The following is a 13,799-nucleotide window of genomic DNA, read 5'->3' on the forward strand; positions in this document are numbered from 1 at the left end:
TTAGAGACAAGATTAATATAAAGAAATAATATGACTACATAATAGTGATAACAAATAATTGGACAATATATATATAACAACAATAACAATACAGTAAATATATAAAAAAAGATAAGTGTGTGTGTGTGTGCGTGTGTGTGTGCGCGTGTGTGCGTGTGTGTGTTTGTCCGTGTATGGTTAGTGTTTGTGAGGAGGATATTGATTTAAATATCTATAATGACTTCCGGGCAATCGTAACCAAACAACATTGTGAGTGAGAAAAAATAAAAAACATAAAAACAGATACATGGACAACATGGGGGAAAAGCAATTACAATACAGCAATTAAATGACCCTTTAAGCGACTTTTGAAACATTTTTACAGATGAACAGTTTTTTGATAGATGTGAATAGCTACTCCATAATTTGGTTCCCCTAAATCATATCGAAGATTGACCTCTGAGGAATTTAGGTGGATGAAGATCTAGAGATTGACGGGTTAAGTAAGAATGGACCTGAGAATTTGTTTTAAAATAGGTCTTGAACTGCTCAGGAATATTCCCACCAGAAAGCTTCTTATAAATAAAAACACATATTTGAGAAATATTGATATCATAAATAGTAAGAATCTGGAGTTTCTTAAATAGAGGAGCAGAGGAGATGTGTGACTCTGATCGAGTTGCAATCCTCACAAAACGTTTTTGGAGAACTAAAATTTTATGAAGGTTTGTAGGAAAAGTACTCGCCCAAACTATATTACAGTATGAAAGATAGGGATAAATTAGACTATAATAAAGAGTAAGGAGACAGTTTGTGGTGACAAGAGGACTAACCCTTCTTATTATTCCAATAGATTTATTTGTTTTTCTACAAACCCAGTCAATCTGTTCTCTCCAACTCAAGCACTCATCAATAATAATTCCCAGGAATTTTGTAGATGACACCAGAGGCATTTCAACAGACTCAATTCACCTTCACTTCTTGGCTGGTTGTTTGTGTAGATGTTAAAGAGAAGTGGTGCAAGCACACTTCCCTGTGGTAGACCATTCTTGAGTCTTCGCCATCTGCTCTTCTTACCGCCCAGTTCAACAAAGAAACTCCTGTTCTCAAGCATACTTTCAATCAGTTCCGTCAAACGGGTATCTCTGGTAAGCTCCAGGATCTTGTGGTGAAGACATCTGTGTCATAAGTAGCCGAGAGGTCAACGAACACTACACCCTTTACTTTCCCTTCCTCGAAACCATCTTCAATGTGTTGAGTGAGGATGAGTACTTAGCTCGTCGTGGACTTGCCGGGGCGGAACCCAGCATGCTCTGGGATGAGAAGTTCGTCAACAACAGGTCCAATTCTGTTGAGGATCAGTCGTTCAAACAGTTTGTACATATGACTCAGCAGTGATATAGGCCTGTAACTTTTGGGAATTGATGGATCTTTTCTCGGTTTTAGGAGTACCAGTACATATTCTTTCTTCCAGATCCTAGGAAGCTTGTTAGTGGTCAAGCATTTGTTATACAACTGGAGCAGCCATTTCTTTGCAGTAGGTCCAAAGTTCTTAATCTGCCCTGTTGAGATGTTGTCTAGTCCAATTGCTTTTCCTGGCTTCAGCGTAAAGATACCCTTTTCTAGCTCTTCCATAATTATGGGTCTTGTGTGGCCAGGGTCTTTGCTGTACTTTATGCGGTCTAGTTTGATTTTTTGTTTTGTTTTTTCACTTTAGTCATAATGTACTGTACATCATCTTTTTCAGGTTTGCCCAATGCCAAAATGAATGAATAAATAACAATTCTAAAACAGTGCCATGGACGGAGAGGTTTTAATTAGTGTAATTTTGTATTGTGATTGTGGTACCCTACTATTTTTTGTTTGCATAATATTCTCTGATATATGATCATTTAACAACTGTACAGTGTATTTCTAGTGTAATAACTTTTAGATAAATGTATATTTTGGCAAGTTGTGACATGTTCTCCGTTTTGAGTAGCCTTTGAATCCCTCATAATGGGTTACCTTTGTGTGTATTGGGCAGCCAGGTGTCCATCAATGTCATTAGCCAATCAGAGAGTATCAGATGATGATTAAGGTAACATACCGGATTCTCAGAGGAGTGGGACAAAAAGAACGGAGAAGATCGATGAGAGACGGTGTGGAAGAGACGAGGGAGAAACAGTAGAGAAGCTACGAAAGTGTTTAAGTTTACAAATAGTTAACAGGCGGGAGTTTTATATATTTTATTGTGTACCTCGGTAAGAAAGAGAGAGTGAGTTTGTTCGGAGTTGTTTAATCAAGCCGGCGCATATGCACGTGTGGACTGTTTGCTAGCTACCTAGCTGTTGTCCTCGCTAGCTGAAAAAGACATTTGCGTCTGATGGCGACACACATGCCGCTGTTTCCAGAAGTCTGCCGCGGAGAGTAAGGACGTCTTTTCATCGAAAATTCATGCTGGGCGGTATGGAGGACCACAGGAGCCACATAGATAGACAGAAGGTTTGAAGCAATGTTTAACAACGTGCTGAATCGTTAGGAACAATGAGTATGGACCATATTTTCCTTGAGGATTACAAATGAGCTCCAACAAGCACGCCAACATTTATGGTACCATGGTAACTGAGTATAAAGTCCTGGCCTAATCATTTCTGTTGTGTTTCTTTGAGACAATCATGTGTTGCAATAAATGTTTTGCTGTGATTGAAATTTAAACTTTGTGTTGGTATATATTGTGATGTAAATATGATTCATGTGTTAAAAATAGGTTTCATTTGGTAAATATACTGCATGGGAGTTTGTTACCGCTCACATTGACAGTATAGCTATAAGTAAGCTAACCAGGCCTCTCTGTCTCCCTAGTCAGAGTCATATGCCCATATGTAGACACATCCCTATTGTATTTTGTAGTGAACCCTCACCAATTCATCTCCCATGCTAAGGTACTAAAGGTAGGGTATGCTAAATATATATACTATGATACCCTGTTTCAAAATTAGAGTTGAGTGAAGGAGCGCTACGTGTACAAAAGTACAGTTGCTGTCTCTATGACAACAAGGGATTAAACTGTGACAACATTCTTGTATGAATGTGGGTTATATGCATGTTCAACATGTTCTGTGGGGTTGTGAAGAGGTCTGGTCAATGCCCAATATGGATGACAACCGTAGAGGACTGTATACATGGTGGATGTCCCCGGGGCACTGGACTGTGTTGTTAATACAAGAAGAGGGAATCTCTCCTTTCCAGATGGACATGGTATCCAGATTTCTCTGAGTTACGTTCTTGGGTCACAGGCTTGTCAGTGTTGGGGTCAGCTGCACCACAGATTAGGAAGTGTGGGCTGTGAAGGGCTGTTCCAGTCTCTCTACTGTGCAGAACTTGAAGAGCTTTCTGGGCCTGGCCACATACTAAAGGTTTGTGAAGTATTGTTGCATAGATGCATCAAGTACCAGTTTGGCCTGTACTTAATAGTGAAGTGAACAGAGGAGTGCCATACATCATTCACCTCACTGTACAGAGCTCTTGTGGATGCACTAGTCGTCTTTTCCCCTAACCACACCATACCTTTCATCCTCAATATGGACACCAGTGACATTGAAACATGAGCTGTGCTACATGTAACCTGTTTGACACCTGATTGTAGAAAGTCGTAGTATACCACAGCAGGTTAGTCAGTGGTACCCTGCATTTCATGTACTACTTCTGGAGCCTTCACTTAACCCTCAAGACCGACCATGCTCCAGTTCACTTGTTGGTTAGAGGAATTCCAAAATACACAGGGTGCAGGGCAAGACATGACAATGCACATGCTTTGTTTTTTACATATAATCTTACACATAATATGTAATCGCGATTAATTGCATAATTAATTGTCCATAGTTTATCGCGATGAATCACACTTAAAAGGGAGATTTGTCAAGTATTTAATGCTCTTATCAACATGGCAGTATGCACATTTGCTTGCTTTATGCTAAATGTATGTATATATTTAGTATTGGAAATCAGTTAACAACACAAAACAATGACAAATATTGTCTAGACACCCTCACAGGTACTGCATTTAGCATAAAAAATATGCTCAAATCATAACATGGAAAACTGCAGCCCAACAGGCAACAACAGCTGTCAGTGTGCTGACTTGACTATGACTTGCCCAAAACTGCATAGGATTATTATAAAGTGTGTATGTCTGTAAAGGGAAGACTTGTGGGTACCCATAGAACCCATTTTTATTCACATATCTTGAGGTCAGGGGTCAAGGGACATGACAGTTTTTCCTCTGCATAATTTAGCATAACTTTGGAGTGTCTTTTAGCCTCCTTCACAACAGGCTAGTATGACATGGTTGGTACCAATGCATTGCATTTGTAGCATTATTACATAGAGCAGATTAATAATCAATCACCCAATTTTGTAAAAAGAGGGACAATTTTAAAAAGTATATATTAATCAATCAAGTCTCATAATCTCAAGAAGGAGTTCTTGGGCATAGTGAACACTGATTTGAGTAGTTTTATATATACACACACATCAAATAACCAAATTCTTTATAAATTAAATGTTTATTTAACTAACTACATGACTAAACTACTAACAGAAAACAATTGAATAAATGATAAAACAAAGGGAAATGGAATAAAATGAGTAAAGGATGAATGAAGGAAAACAGTGAATACAACAATGACCATTTCTGGATAGAAACAAATCAAATGTGACCAGGTCAATTCAGTGACTGATATCTCTCTTTGAATTTGTCGTTTGACGCTTGCCTATCAATTAAATTTAGTTTCGGTATTAATGCAGCGTTCAGCAGTTGAGAGTTTAAGAAGCACCAGGGAAGATTATGAAGCAGTTTATGCTTATTGATGAATTTCTCAATTATTCTTATATCTGATATTAACTACCAATTTCTTAAACAAAGCTTGTTTAGTTATTTACTCCAAATTTATTAGTTTAAATTAAGTAGCCTAATCATCAAACTCTTTCACAACTGAGAATGTATTTTTGTCACCGTTTTCTGATGGGTGGATGGGAGGTCGTGCTGTTGGCCTATGGAGTGGCGGCAGGTTCTGTCTTGATCTTGGCATTCTGGATCTGTTGGATCCCACGGTGCGACTTGGCATGAATCATGTTTCTCCATCAGTGGCTGTCTTTGGCGTTCTCGGGCATCTTTGGATATGGTCGGCTGGCACATTCCATAGGTGCGACTTGGCATGAATCATTTTCCCATCTCGCTCTCTGGTGCAGCGGGTCTATGTGCTATTGCTTCAACCCCTCTTCTTGTAGCTCGAAGGGTCTCCTGGCATCATTGCCAGTTGAAAATGTCCTATATTGAAAGTCTTCTTTTTAAAGTCTCTTTTTTCCCAGTGGGTGGAACCAACTAATATTGAGTAGGTCCCCCTTTTGCCGCCAAAACAGCCCTGACCCGTCAAGGCATGGCCTCCACTAGACCTCTGAAGGTATGCTGTGGTATCTGGCACCAAGCCGTCAGTAGCAGATCTTTTAAGTCCTGTAAGTTGTGAGGTGGGGCCTCCATGGATTACATTTGTTTGTCCAGCACATCCCACAGATGCTCGATTGGATTGAGATCTGGAAAATTTGGAGGCCAAGTCAACACCTCAAACTCATTGCCATCCAAATGATGTAAAAGAAAACGTGATTCATCAGACCAGGCCACCTTCTTCCATTGCTCTGTGGTCCAGTTCTGATGCTCACGTGCCCATTGTAGGCGCTTTTGGCGCTGGACGCGGGTCAGCATGGGCACCCTGACCGGTCTGCGGCTATGCAGCCCCATACGCAACAAACAGCGATGCACTGTGTGTTCTGACAACTTTCTATCGGAAGCAGCATTAACTTTTTCAGCAATTTGAGCTCCAGTAGCTCTTCTATTGGATCGGACAACACGGGCCAGCCTTTGCTCCCCGCATGCATCAATGAGGCTTGACCCTGTCGCCGTTTCACCGGTTTTCATTTCTTGGACCACTTTTTGTAGGTCCTGATCACTGCAGACCGGGAACATCCCACAGGAGCTGCAGTTTTGGAGATGCTCTGACCCAGTCTTCTAACCATCACAATTAGGCCCTTGTCAAAGTCACTCGCATCTTTATTCTGACCCATTTTTTCTGCTTCCAACACGTCAACTTCAAGGACAAAATGTTCACTTGCTGCCTAATGTATCCTACCCACTGCCAGGTGCCATTGTAACGAGATAGTCAATGTTATTCACTTCACCTGTCAGTGGTCATAATGTTATGGCTGATCAGTATATGCGCGCTTATTACACAGTAAATGAAGGGATAAGGTTAATCTCGGCATATCAAAACAGTCAGTCAGAACAGAGAAGAGGGAGGGGTTGGTCTGACATCATTATCATTTGAAGTCAGAATCAGCATTTTTTTTATATATATATATATATATATATACATTTCCACATCACTTCCATTGTAAAGGAAAATACATCTGTGTTTCATTTTCACATGAATACCTCATATTATAGTTCACATGTTTGAATATATGAAATATATCATATGAAAAGACACAATGCCCTACATTACAAGATTTCACACAGAGCAGAGTGTATCTATATATTTTCCAATTTTGTATTCAAATATAAATGCATGTGCAACTTTCTTTTATTTACAGCAATGATTTCGTTCATATCTTTCAGCAATCTTTCAGATCTGAAAGGATCTGTAATTATTGTGAATAATTCCCACAGTCTTTGCTTCATATTAGTTCCTGTCATCATATTCCTTATTATTTATTTATGGAACTCTCTGGAAGAGAAATGACCTCTGCTGTTTCATGTGATCATAAACACATTTTAACATAAATGTGAACATTAGATAATTTACAATTCACAAAACATGTAATCATCAGATAGAGAAATGTATACGTAAAGAACACTAGAAAAATATTTTTGTATAAAGACTATTCTTGCTAAATTATACTGGATTTGAAAGTTAACAAGTTTATGTTGAATGTAAAATATTTCATATGAAAGCCAAAACTGGTTAGAGCTTTGTTGAACCTACATTTCTTTTTAGGAACATTATCATGCTCTGCTTGAGTTCTGTTGTTTTCAGTCCATATATAATCGGGTCCAAAAAAGGAGGAAATATTAAAACTGACACACCCAGAGCCCTTCTTAAGTACGGGGAAGAACTCTCAATGCGATGAGCAATGAATGTAAAGTTGGCATTAATTTGAAAGATTAAGTAAACAACTAAATGTGTACCACATGTCTGAATGGCTTTTCTCCGGGCATCTGTATTATTAGTTATGACACATGTGCGCAAAATCTGTGCATATGTGTATATTATTATTGCCAGTGGTCCCCCATGGATTAAGACTATACAAATCATCCCATAGTAGTTGTTGACTCTGGTGTCCTCACAGACCAGTTTTATTAATGACGGATGGTTACAGAACAAATCTACTATATTCGTCCTGCAAAGTTTAAACCGTGCAAGCAGCATAAACAATGTAAAAATCATTGAGAAATTGAAAATTAAATTGAAGATTAAATGATGTGGACTCATGATAGCATTATACCTCAAAGGACAACATATAGCAATATATCTGTCATATGCCATGGCACTCAAGATAAACAAGTTTCCTGTACCATAAAAATGAATCAGAAAAGCCTGACTAAAACATGCAGGAGCTGAAATCAGTCTGTTCTGTGTTACAATGCTGTAAAGAAGCTGAGGAAAAAAAGCTGTAGCACCCACCATGTCACTAATGGGCAAGTTGAACAGCAGGATAAACATGGGCTTGTGTAGCTTTTTACTCACAGCAATAGTTGTTAATACCAACAAGTTGCAAAACATAATGATTACATAGGTGAGTGTGCCAAATACAAACGCTGGATACATTTGTGTAGCAGTTAAATCCAATGATACCAGTGTTAGTAATTCCCTAGAAGATGCATTTGTATACATAATTATACCATTATTATTATGCTGTGGCCTCCCCCGTTGAAAAAAATATATTTTCCTCAATACTCAAGTCAACTGATGAAGGATCCTCACCTGAAAGAAATGTTTGTATTAACAAACAATTTGAATTAAGTGCTGTGCATTGATTCAAATGTACCTCTGGTTTTATACCTGTTGCAGTATAACTTATCCTCACCTGCACTGTACGGAGCAATGGAAAAGACTCTGTCTTTTATTTGCATTTAGTGTAAACACAAGATGACTCATGAGGTTAGAGAGCACAGTGTGTCAGCTGGTACAATTGTTAAAACCAAACTGACATCATGAGGGAAACATGTTTATCATGCAATGTGGTTTCAAAATAGCCACGTTTGCAGAATATTAACGACAAAATGAATAGTTAAAATAGCGTACTTTGGAACATAACTTATTGTATCACTATTTTAACCTTTATATATGTATAAAATATACATACATGTAATATATACTGGGAATCTATACTTGTTGAATAAAGTAGAACCTTACGCCCTTTAGTCATAATGTACTGTACATCAGCTAATTTTTAGGTGTGCCCAATGCCAAAATTAATGAATAAATAACAATTCTAAAAAACATTTGTGTAATTTTGTATCGTATACAGAAGTACAGTTCCTGTCTCTATGACGACAAGGGATTAACCTGTGATAACAGTCTGGTATGAATGTGGGTTATATGCATGTTCAACTGACAGGAACAGTGTGTAGCATTTAGGGGGATCCTGATCATGACCTTAGAATGAGCCATTTATATATCCTCTTCAAGTTTCTACAGTAGCCCAGAACAGACAAATCAGACACTGGCTCTAGATAGGGCGATCCATGATTTCTCGTTTCCGCGTCGGCCATCATAGTTGTTCTACAGGCATGGCACATGGGAGAGATTTCAGTTGGTTGCAATCTGCAACCTCACCGCTAGATGCCGCCAGATCTTCTTATCACAAATATGCAGACTTCCACAACGTATATCCAGCGACTTCCAAGATTGGCAGGAGGCAGAAGTTGTGACAGGACCAATTTCACCGTTGAGAAGAAAGGAGGAAATGCTGTATATCTCTGGATTCCAGGACTACTGTAACTTTACACATCGTCATACTGTGATTTGGGTAAAAAAATCATTCATAGCAGCAATGATCAGAGAGGATGATGATATCAGGAAATATCTGTTTTCGTTTCACTGTAGTTCGTAGAATCGTAGTCAGCTCCTTTGCAGGATAGGTAATGCTTTACATTCTTTGTTTCACTCTATGCCGTACCTTCAGATATCTACAGTACTGTATGTACGCTTGCATGTTTGGTGTGACACTGACTGAGAAACTATGCTCAGGGCTACAGCAGAGTTCATTGTTTTCTTTGTTTTGGCATTGGCTACGGACTACAGTAGCTAGTGTACTGTTCTCTTAGTAAATTATCAGAAAACTCACTTCATACCACCAATGGTGAGCTGTCCCCCATTGCGGGGGGGAAACCTTGGTGACTGTGGGGTTGTGAAGAGGTCTGTTCACTGCCCAGTATGATGACAACCGTAGAGGACTGTATACATGGTGGATGTCCCTGGGGCACTGGACTGTGTTGTTAACACAAGGAGAAGGAATCTCTCCTTTGCAGATGGACATGGTATCCCGATTTCTCTGAGTTTGGTTCTTGGGTCACAGGGTTGTCAGTGTTGGGGTCAGCTGCACCACAGATTAGCAAGTGTGGGCTGTGAAGAGCTGTCCCAATCTCTGTACTGTGCAGAACTTGAAGAGCGTGGAAAAGCTGGAGGTCTGACTTGGGGTGAAATGTTGATGGCCCCCTGACTCCCCCCTCTCCACCAGAAAGTACACCAGAAAGCTCCAAGATGTTTGAAATGTACCCATGAGTTTACTTGAGGTCAGTTCCTGAGAGCAAGGGCGAGACAGAGGAGGAACTAAGAAATGAGTGCCAGACAACAACATTTTGAAGTTGTACAGCGAGTAGGTGGGGCCATGCAGGGTTGTTGACAGGGTTTACTAAAAGGAATAAAGGTTGCCTTGCATAGAGATATGTTAATTTGTAGAGCACGGCTACTCCCTCGTGACCCTGGGAGCAGGTCACAAATTTCCCTCATTGAATACCCATTCCATCCATTACTTCATTCACAGTATTTGCTGTTGACAAAATGTTTTAGTTTGCCAAAGAAATAGATTGCCAATAGATAATAATTTGTATAGTTATAAAATATTTATTGCATCTATTTTTCTCTCTTTAAATCAGTGTTCTCAATTACTAAAATAGTGACTATGTCACTGAATTTGCTTTTATTCCATTGTCAAGAATATGGAAAAGAGATTAAAGATCGAAGTGTTTCATTTCAACAATGGTTATTCCTCCTATAGTGCATAGTGCTTAGAAAATATCAAATAACTGATCATATCATACAATTTCCACATCTGCCATTTATTTATTAGGGAATTACAGAAGTTGCACACATGTGCAAAGCAAACCAGCATAGGAACACACACACATACACACACACACATATATATATATATATATATATCCACACACATCATTTCTAAAGGAAATTACATCTTTGTGTTTTTATATTTACATTAATAGCTCATATTATAATCCACATGTCTGAAATATCTGAAGACACAATGTCTTACAATACAAGGTTTCACACAGAGCAGAGTGTATCTAAATATTTTCCCTTTAATTCTAGTATAAATGCATGTGCAACTTTTCTAACTTTCTAATTTACAGCAATGATTTTGTTCATCTTTCAGCAATTTTTCAGATCTGCAAGGATCTGTAATTATTGTGATTCATTTCCACAGTCTTTCCCTCACATTAGTTCCTGTCGACATATTCCTTATTTTTTTATTAAAATAATTTACAGTGGAACTCTCTGGAAGAGAAATGACCTCTGCTGTTTCATGTGATCATAAACATATTTTAACATAAATGTGAACAATAGATCATTTACAAATTCATAAAACACGTAATCATCAGATGGAGAAATTTATATGTAAAAAACACATAAATATATTTTATGAAAATTATTTGTACTAAATTATACAGGATTTGAAAGTCAACATTAGTTCATGCTGAATGTAATTTATTTCATATGAAAGCCAAAACTGGTTACAGTTTTGTTGAACCTACATTTCTTTTTAGGAATATTATCATGCTCTGCTTGAGTTCTGTTGTTTTCAGTCCATATATAATCGGGTCCAAAAAAGGGGGAAATATTAAAACTGACACACCGAGAGCCCTTCTTAAGTATGGGGATGAACTCTCAATGCGATGAGCAATGAGTGCAAAGGTGGCATTAATTTGATAGATTAAGAAAACAACTAAATGTGTACCACATGTCTGAATGGCTTTTCTCCGGGCATCTGTATTATTAGTTATGACACATGTGTGCAAAATCTGTGCATATGTGTATATTATTATTGCCATTGGTCCTCCTTGGAGTAAGATTATACAAATCATCCCATAGTAGTTGTTGACTCTGGTGTCCTCACAGACCAGTTTCAATAATGACGGATTGTTACAGAACAAATCCACTATATTCGTCCTGCAAATTTTAAACCGTGCAGCCAGCATAAACAATGTAAAAATCATTGAGAAACTTATAAACCATATTAAAATAATAATTCTGATTAAATTATGTGGACTCATGATAGCATTATACCTCAAAGGACAACATATAGCAATATATCTGTCATATGCCATGGCACTCAAGATCAGCAAGTTTCCTATACCATAAAAATGAATCAGAAAAGCCTGAGTAAAACATGCAGGATGGGAAATCAGTCTGTTCTGTGTCACAATGCTGAAAAGAAGCTGAGGAAAAAAAGCTGTAGCGCCCACCATGTCACTAATGGGCAAGTTGAACAGCAGGATAAACATGGGCTTGTGTAGCTTTTTACTTACAGCAATAGTTGATAATACCAACAAGTTGCAAAACATAATAAACACATATGTTAAAGTCCCAAACAAAAAAGCTGGGTAAATATTTGCATCAGATAAGCCCAGTGTTTCCAATGTTAGTAAAACAGCAGAAGATGCATTTGTGTACATAACTGTACAGTACTGTACGCTATAATATTGTTGTTGTTGTTGTTGTTGTTGCTTCTTCTGTTGAACAATTTGCCAACTCTTAACAACTGATGATGAAGTAATGTTCAACTGAAAAAAAGACAAAAACATTAACAAACAATCTTATAGTAAGTGCCTTGGAGTAATGCAGCTGTGCTTGTAATATCTTACCTCTGGCAATATGTTATTCAACTCTCACCTGTGGCTGGACCGTTGTTGTGAGCTGTCATGTAAAATACTCAGCCTCTTATTGGCATTCCAGCCCAAGGGTAACCAGTGATATCACCCAAGGGTACAGTGCATGTGAGGATGTCAGAGACAGAATGAAATAGCTTTCCAACTGTATCTCTGCCAGTTGGTTTATTTTGGGTGGCCGGCCCAGACCAGGCATCCAGACTCCCATAGTTTTGGTTAATTCATGGCATTATTTAGATATGTTTTGCTTTTTTAAAAACTAACCCTCAGATATGGCGTCCTCTGTATATGTTGCTAGTCACAGGGTTGAGTCAAATGTTTTCCTGTTGTGGCCATAACACACACACACACACACACGCACACACACACACACACACACACACACAAACATATACACCAATCAGCCATTATGACCACCTGTCTAATATTGAGTAGGTCCCCCTTTTGCCGCCAAAACAGCCCTGACCCGTCGAGGCATGGACTCCACTAGACCTCTGAAGGTGTGCTGTGGTATCTGGCACCAAGCCGTCAGCAGCAGATCCTTTAAGTCCTGTAAGTTGCGAGGTGGGGACTCCGTGGATCGGATTTGTTTGTTCAGCACATCCCACAGATGCTCCATTAGATTGAGATCTGGAGAATTTGGAGGCCGAGTCAACACCTTGAACTCGTCGCCATCCACATGATGTAAAAGAAAACGTGATTCATCAGACCAGGCCACCTTCTTCCATTGCTTTGTGGTCCAGTTCTGATGCTCACGTGCCTATTGTAGGCGCTATTGGCGGTGGACACGGGTCAGCATGAGCACCCTGACCGGTCTGCAGCTACGCAGCCCCATACGCAACAAACTGAGATGCACTGTGTGCTCTGACACCTTTATATCAGGCCCAGCATTAACTTTTTCAGCAATTTGAGCCCCAGTAGCTCTTCTATTGGATCGGACAACACGGGACAGCCTTCGCTCCCCACGTGCCTCGGGTCTGACCCTGTCGCCGGTTCACCGGTTTTCCTTCCTTGGATCACTTTTGGTAGGTCTTGACCACTGCAGACCGGGAACATCCCACAAGAGCTGCAGTTTTGGAGATGCTCTGACCCAGTCGTCTAGCCAGCACTATTTGGCCCTTGTCAAAGTCGCTCACATTCTTATGCTGGCCCATTTCTTCTGCTTGCAACACAAAGTTCAAAGTTCAAAATGTTCACTTGCTGCCTAATATATCCCACCCACTGCCAGTTGCCATGGTAACGAGATAATCCATGTCATTCACTTCACCTGTCAGTGGTCTTAATGTTATGGCTGATCAGTGTATATGGCGATAAAAGAGGCGAATAAAATGGAACCTTCATTTGTTTTCTTTGGGTGTATTTAGGCCAATGTGGATTCTTCAGATCAATTTGAGCAGTGCCTATGGTTTTGCATGTTCCACATTTTATCATAAGCGTGTCATGCAGTGTGGGAGTCGCACTGGTCTGATCTTGGTCTTGACTTGATCTCACCCTGCCTTGGTCTTGGTGTCGACTTGGTCTCAACCCCTCAAAGTCTCGGTCTCAAAACACTCTGGTCTAGGTCATGACTTGATCTCGGTTTAGGTGGTCTTGACTA

The 13,799-nt window shown here is 39.3% G+C and overlaps 2 protein-coding genes across 2 annotated transcripts; both read right to left on the bottom strand.

Annotated features, from left to right (window-relative positions):
• Positions 1-6,977: 6,977 nt before the first annotated feature.
• LOC119491524 (putative gustatory receptor clone PTE03) lies at positions 6,978-7,907 on the bottom strand. Its single transcript, XM_037775666.1, has one exon. The coding sequence runs from the start codon at positions 7,905-7,907 to the stop codon at positions 6,978-6,980; it is 930 nt and encodes a 309-aa protein (XP_037631594.1).
• A 3,140-nt stretch (positions 7,908-11,047) lies between these two features.
• Positions 11,048-11,989, bottom strand: LOC119491525 (putative gustatory receptor clone PTE03). The gene has a single exon (XM_037775667.1). The coding sequence runs from the start codon at positions 11,987-11,989 to the stop codon at positions 11,048-11,050; it is 942 nt and encodes a 313-aa protein (XP_037631595.1).
• Positions 11,990-13,799: the final 1,810 nt, after the last annotated feature.

Source organism: Sebastes umbrosus, chromosome 7 (genome assembly GCF_015220745.1).
Source record: "Sebastes umbrosus isolate fSebUmb1 chromosome 7, fSebUmb1.pri, whole genome shotgun sequence".
NCBI classification, from domain to species: Eukaryota; Metazoa; Chordata; class Actinopteri; order Perciformes; family Sebastidae; genus Sebastes; species Sebastes umbrosus.

What these genes read in the sequence shown, in the direction of transcription:
- LOC119491524 (XM_037775666.1), bottom strand. Translation starts at nt 7,907, where the DNA reads ATGTATACAAATGCATCTTCTAGGGAATTACTAACACTGGTATCATTG.
- LOC119491525 (XM_037775667.1), bottom strand. Translation starts at nt 11,989, where the DNA reads ATGTACACAAATGCATCTTCTGCTGTTTTACTAACATTGGAAACACTG.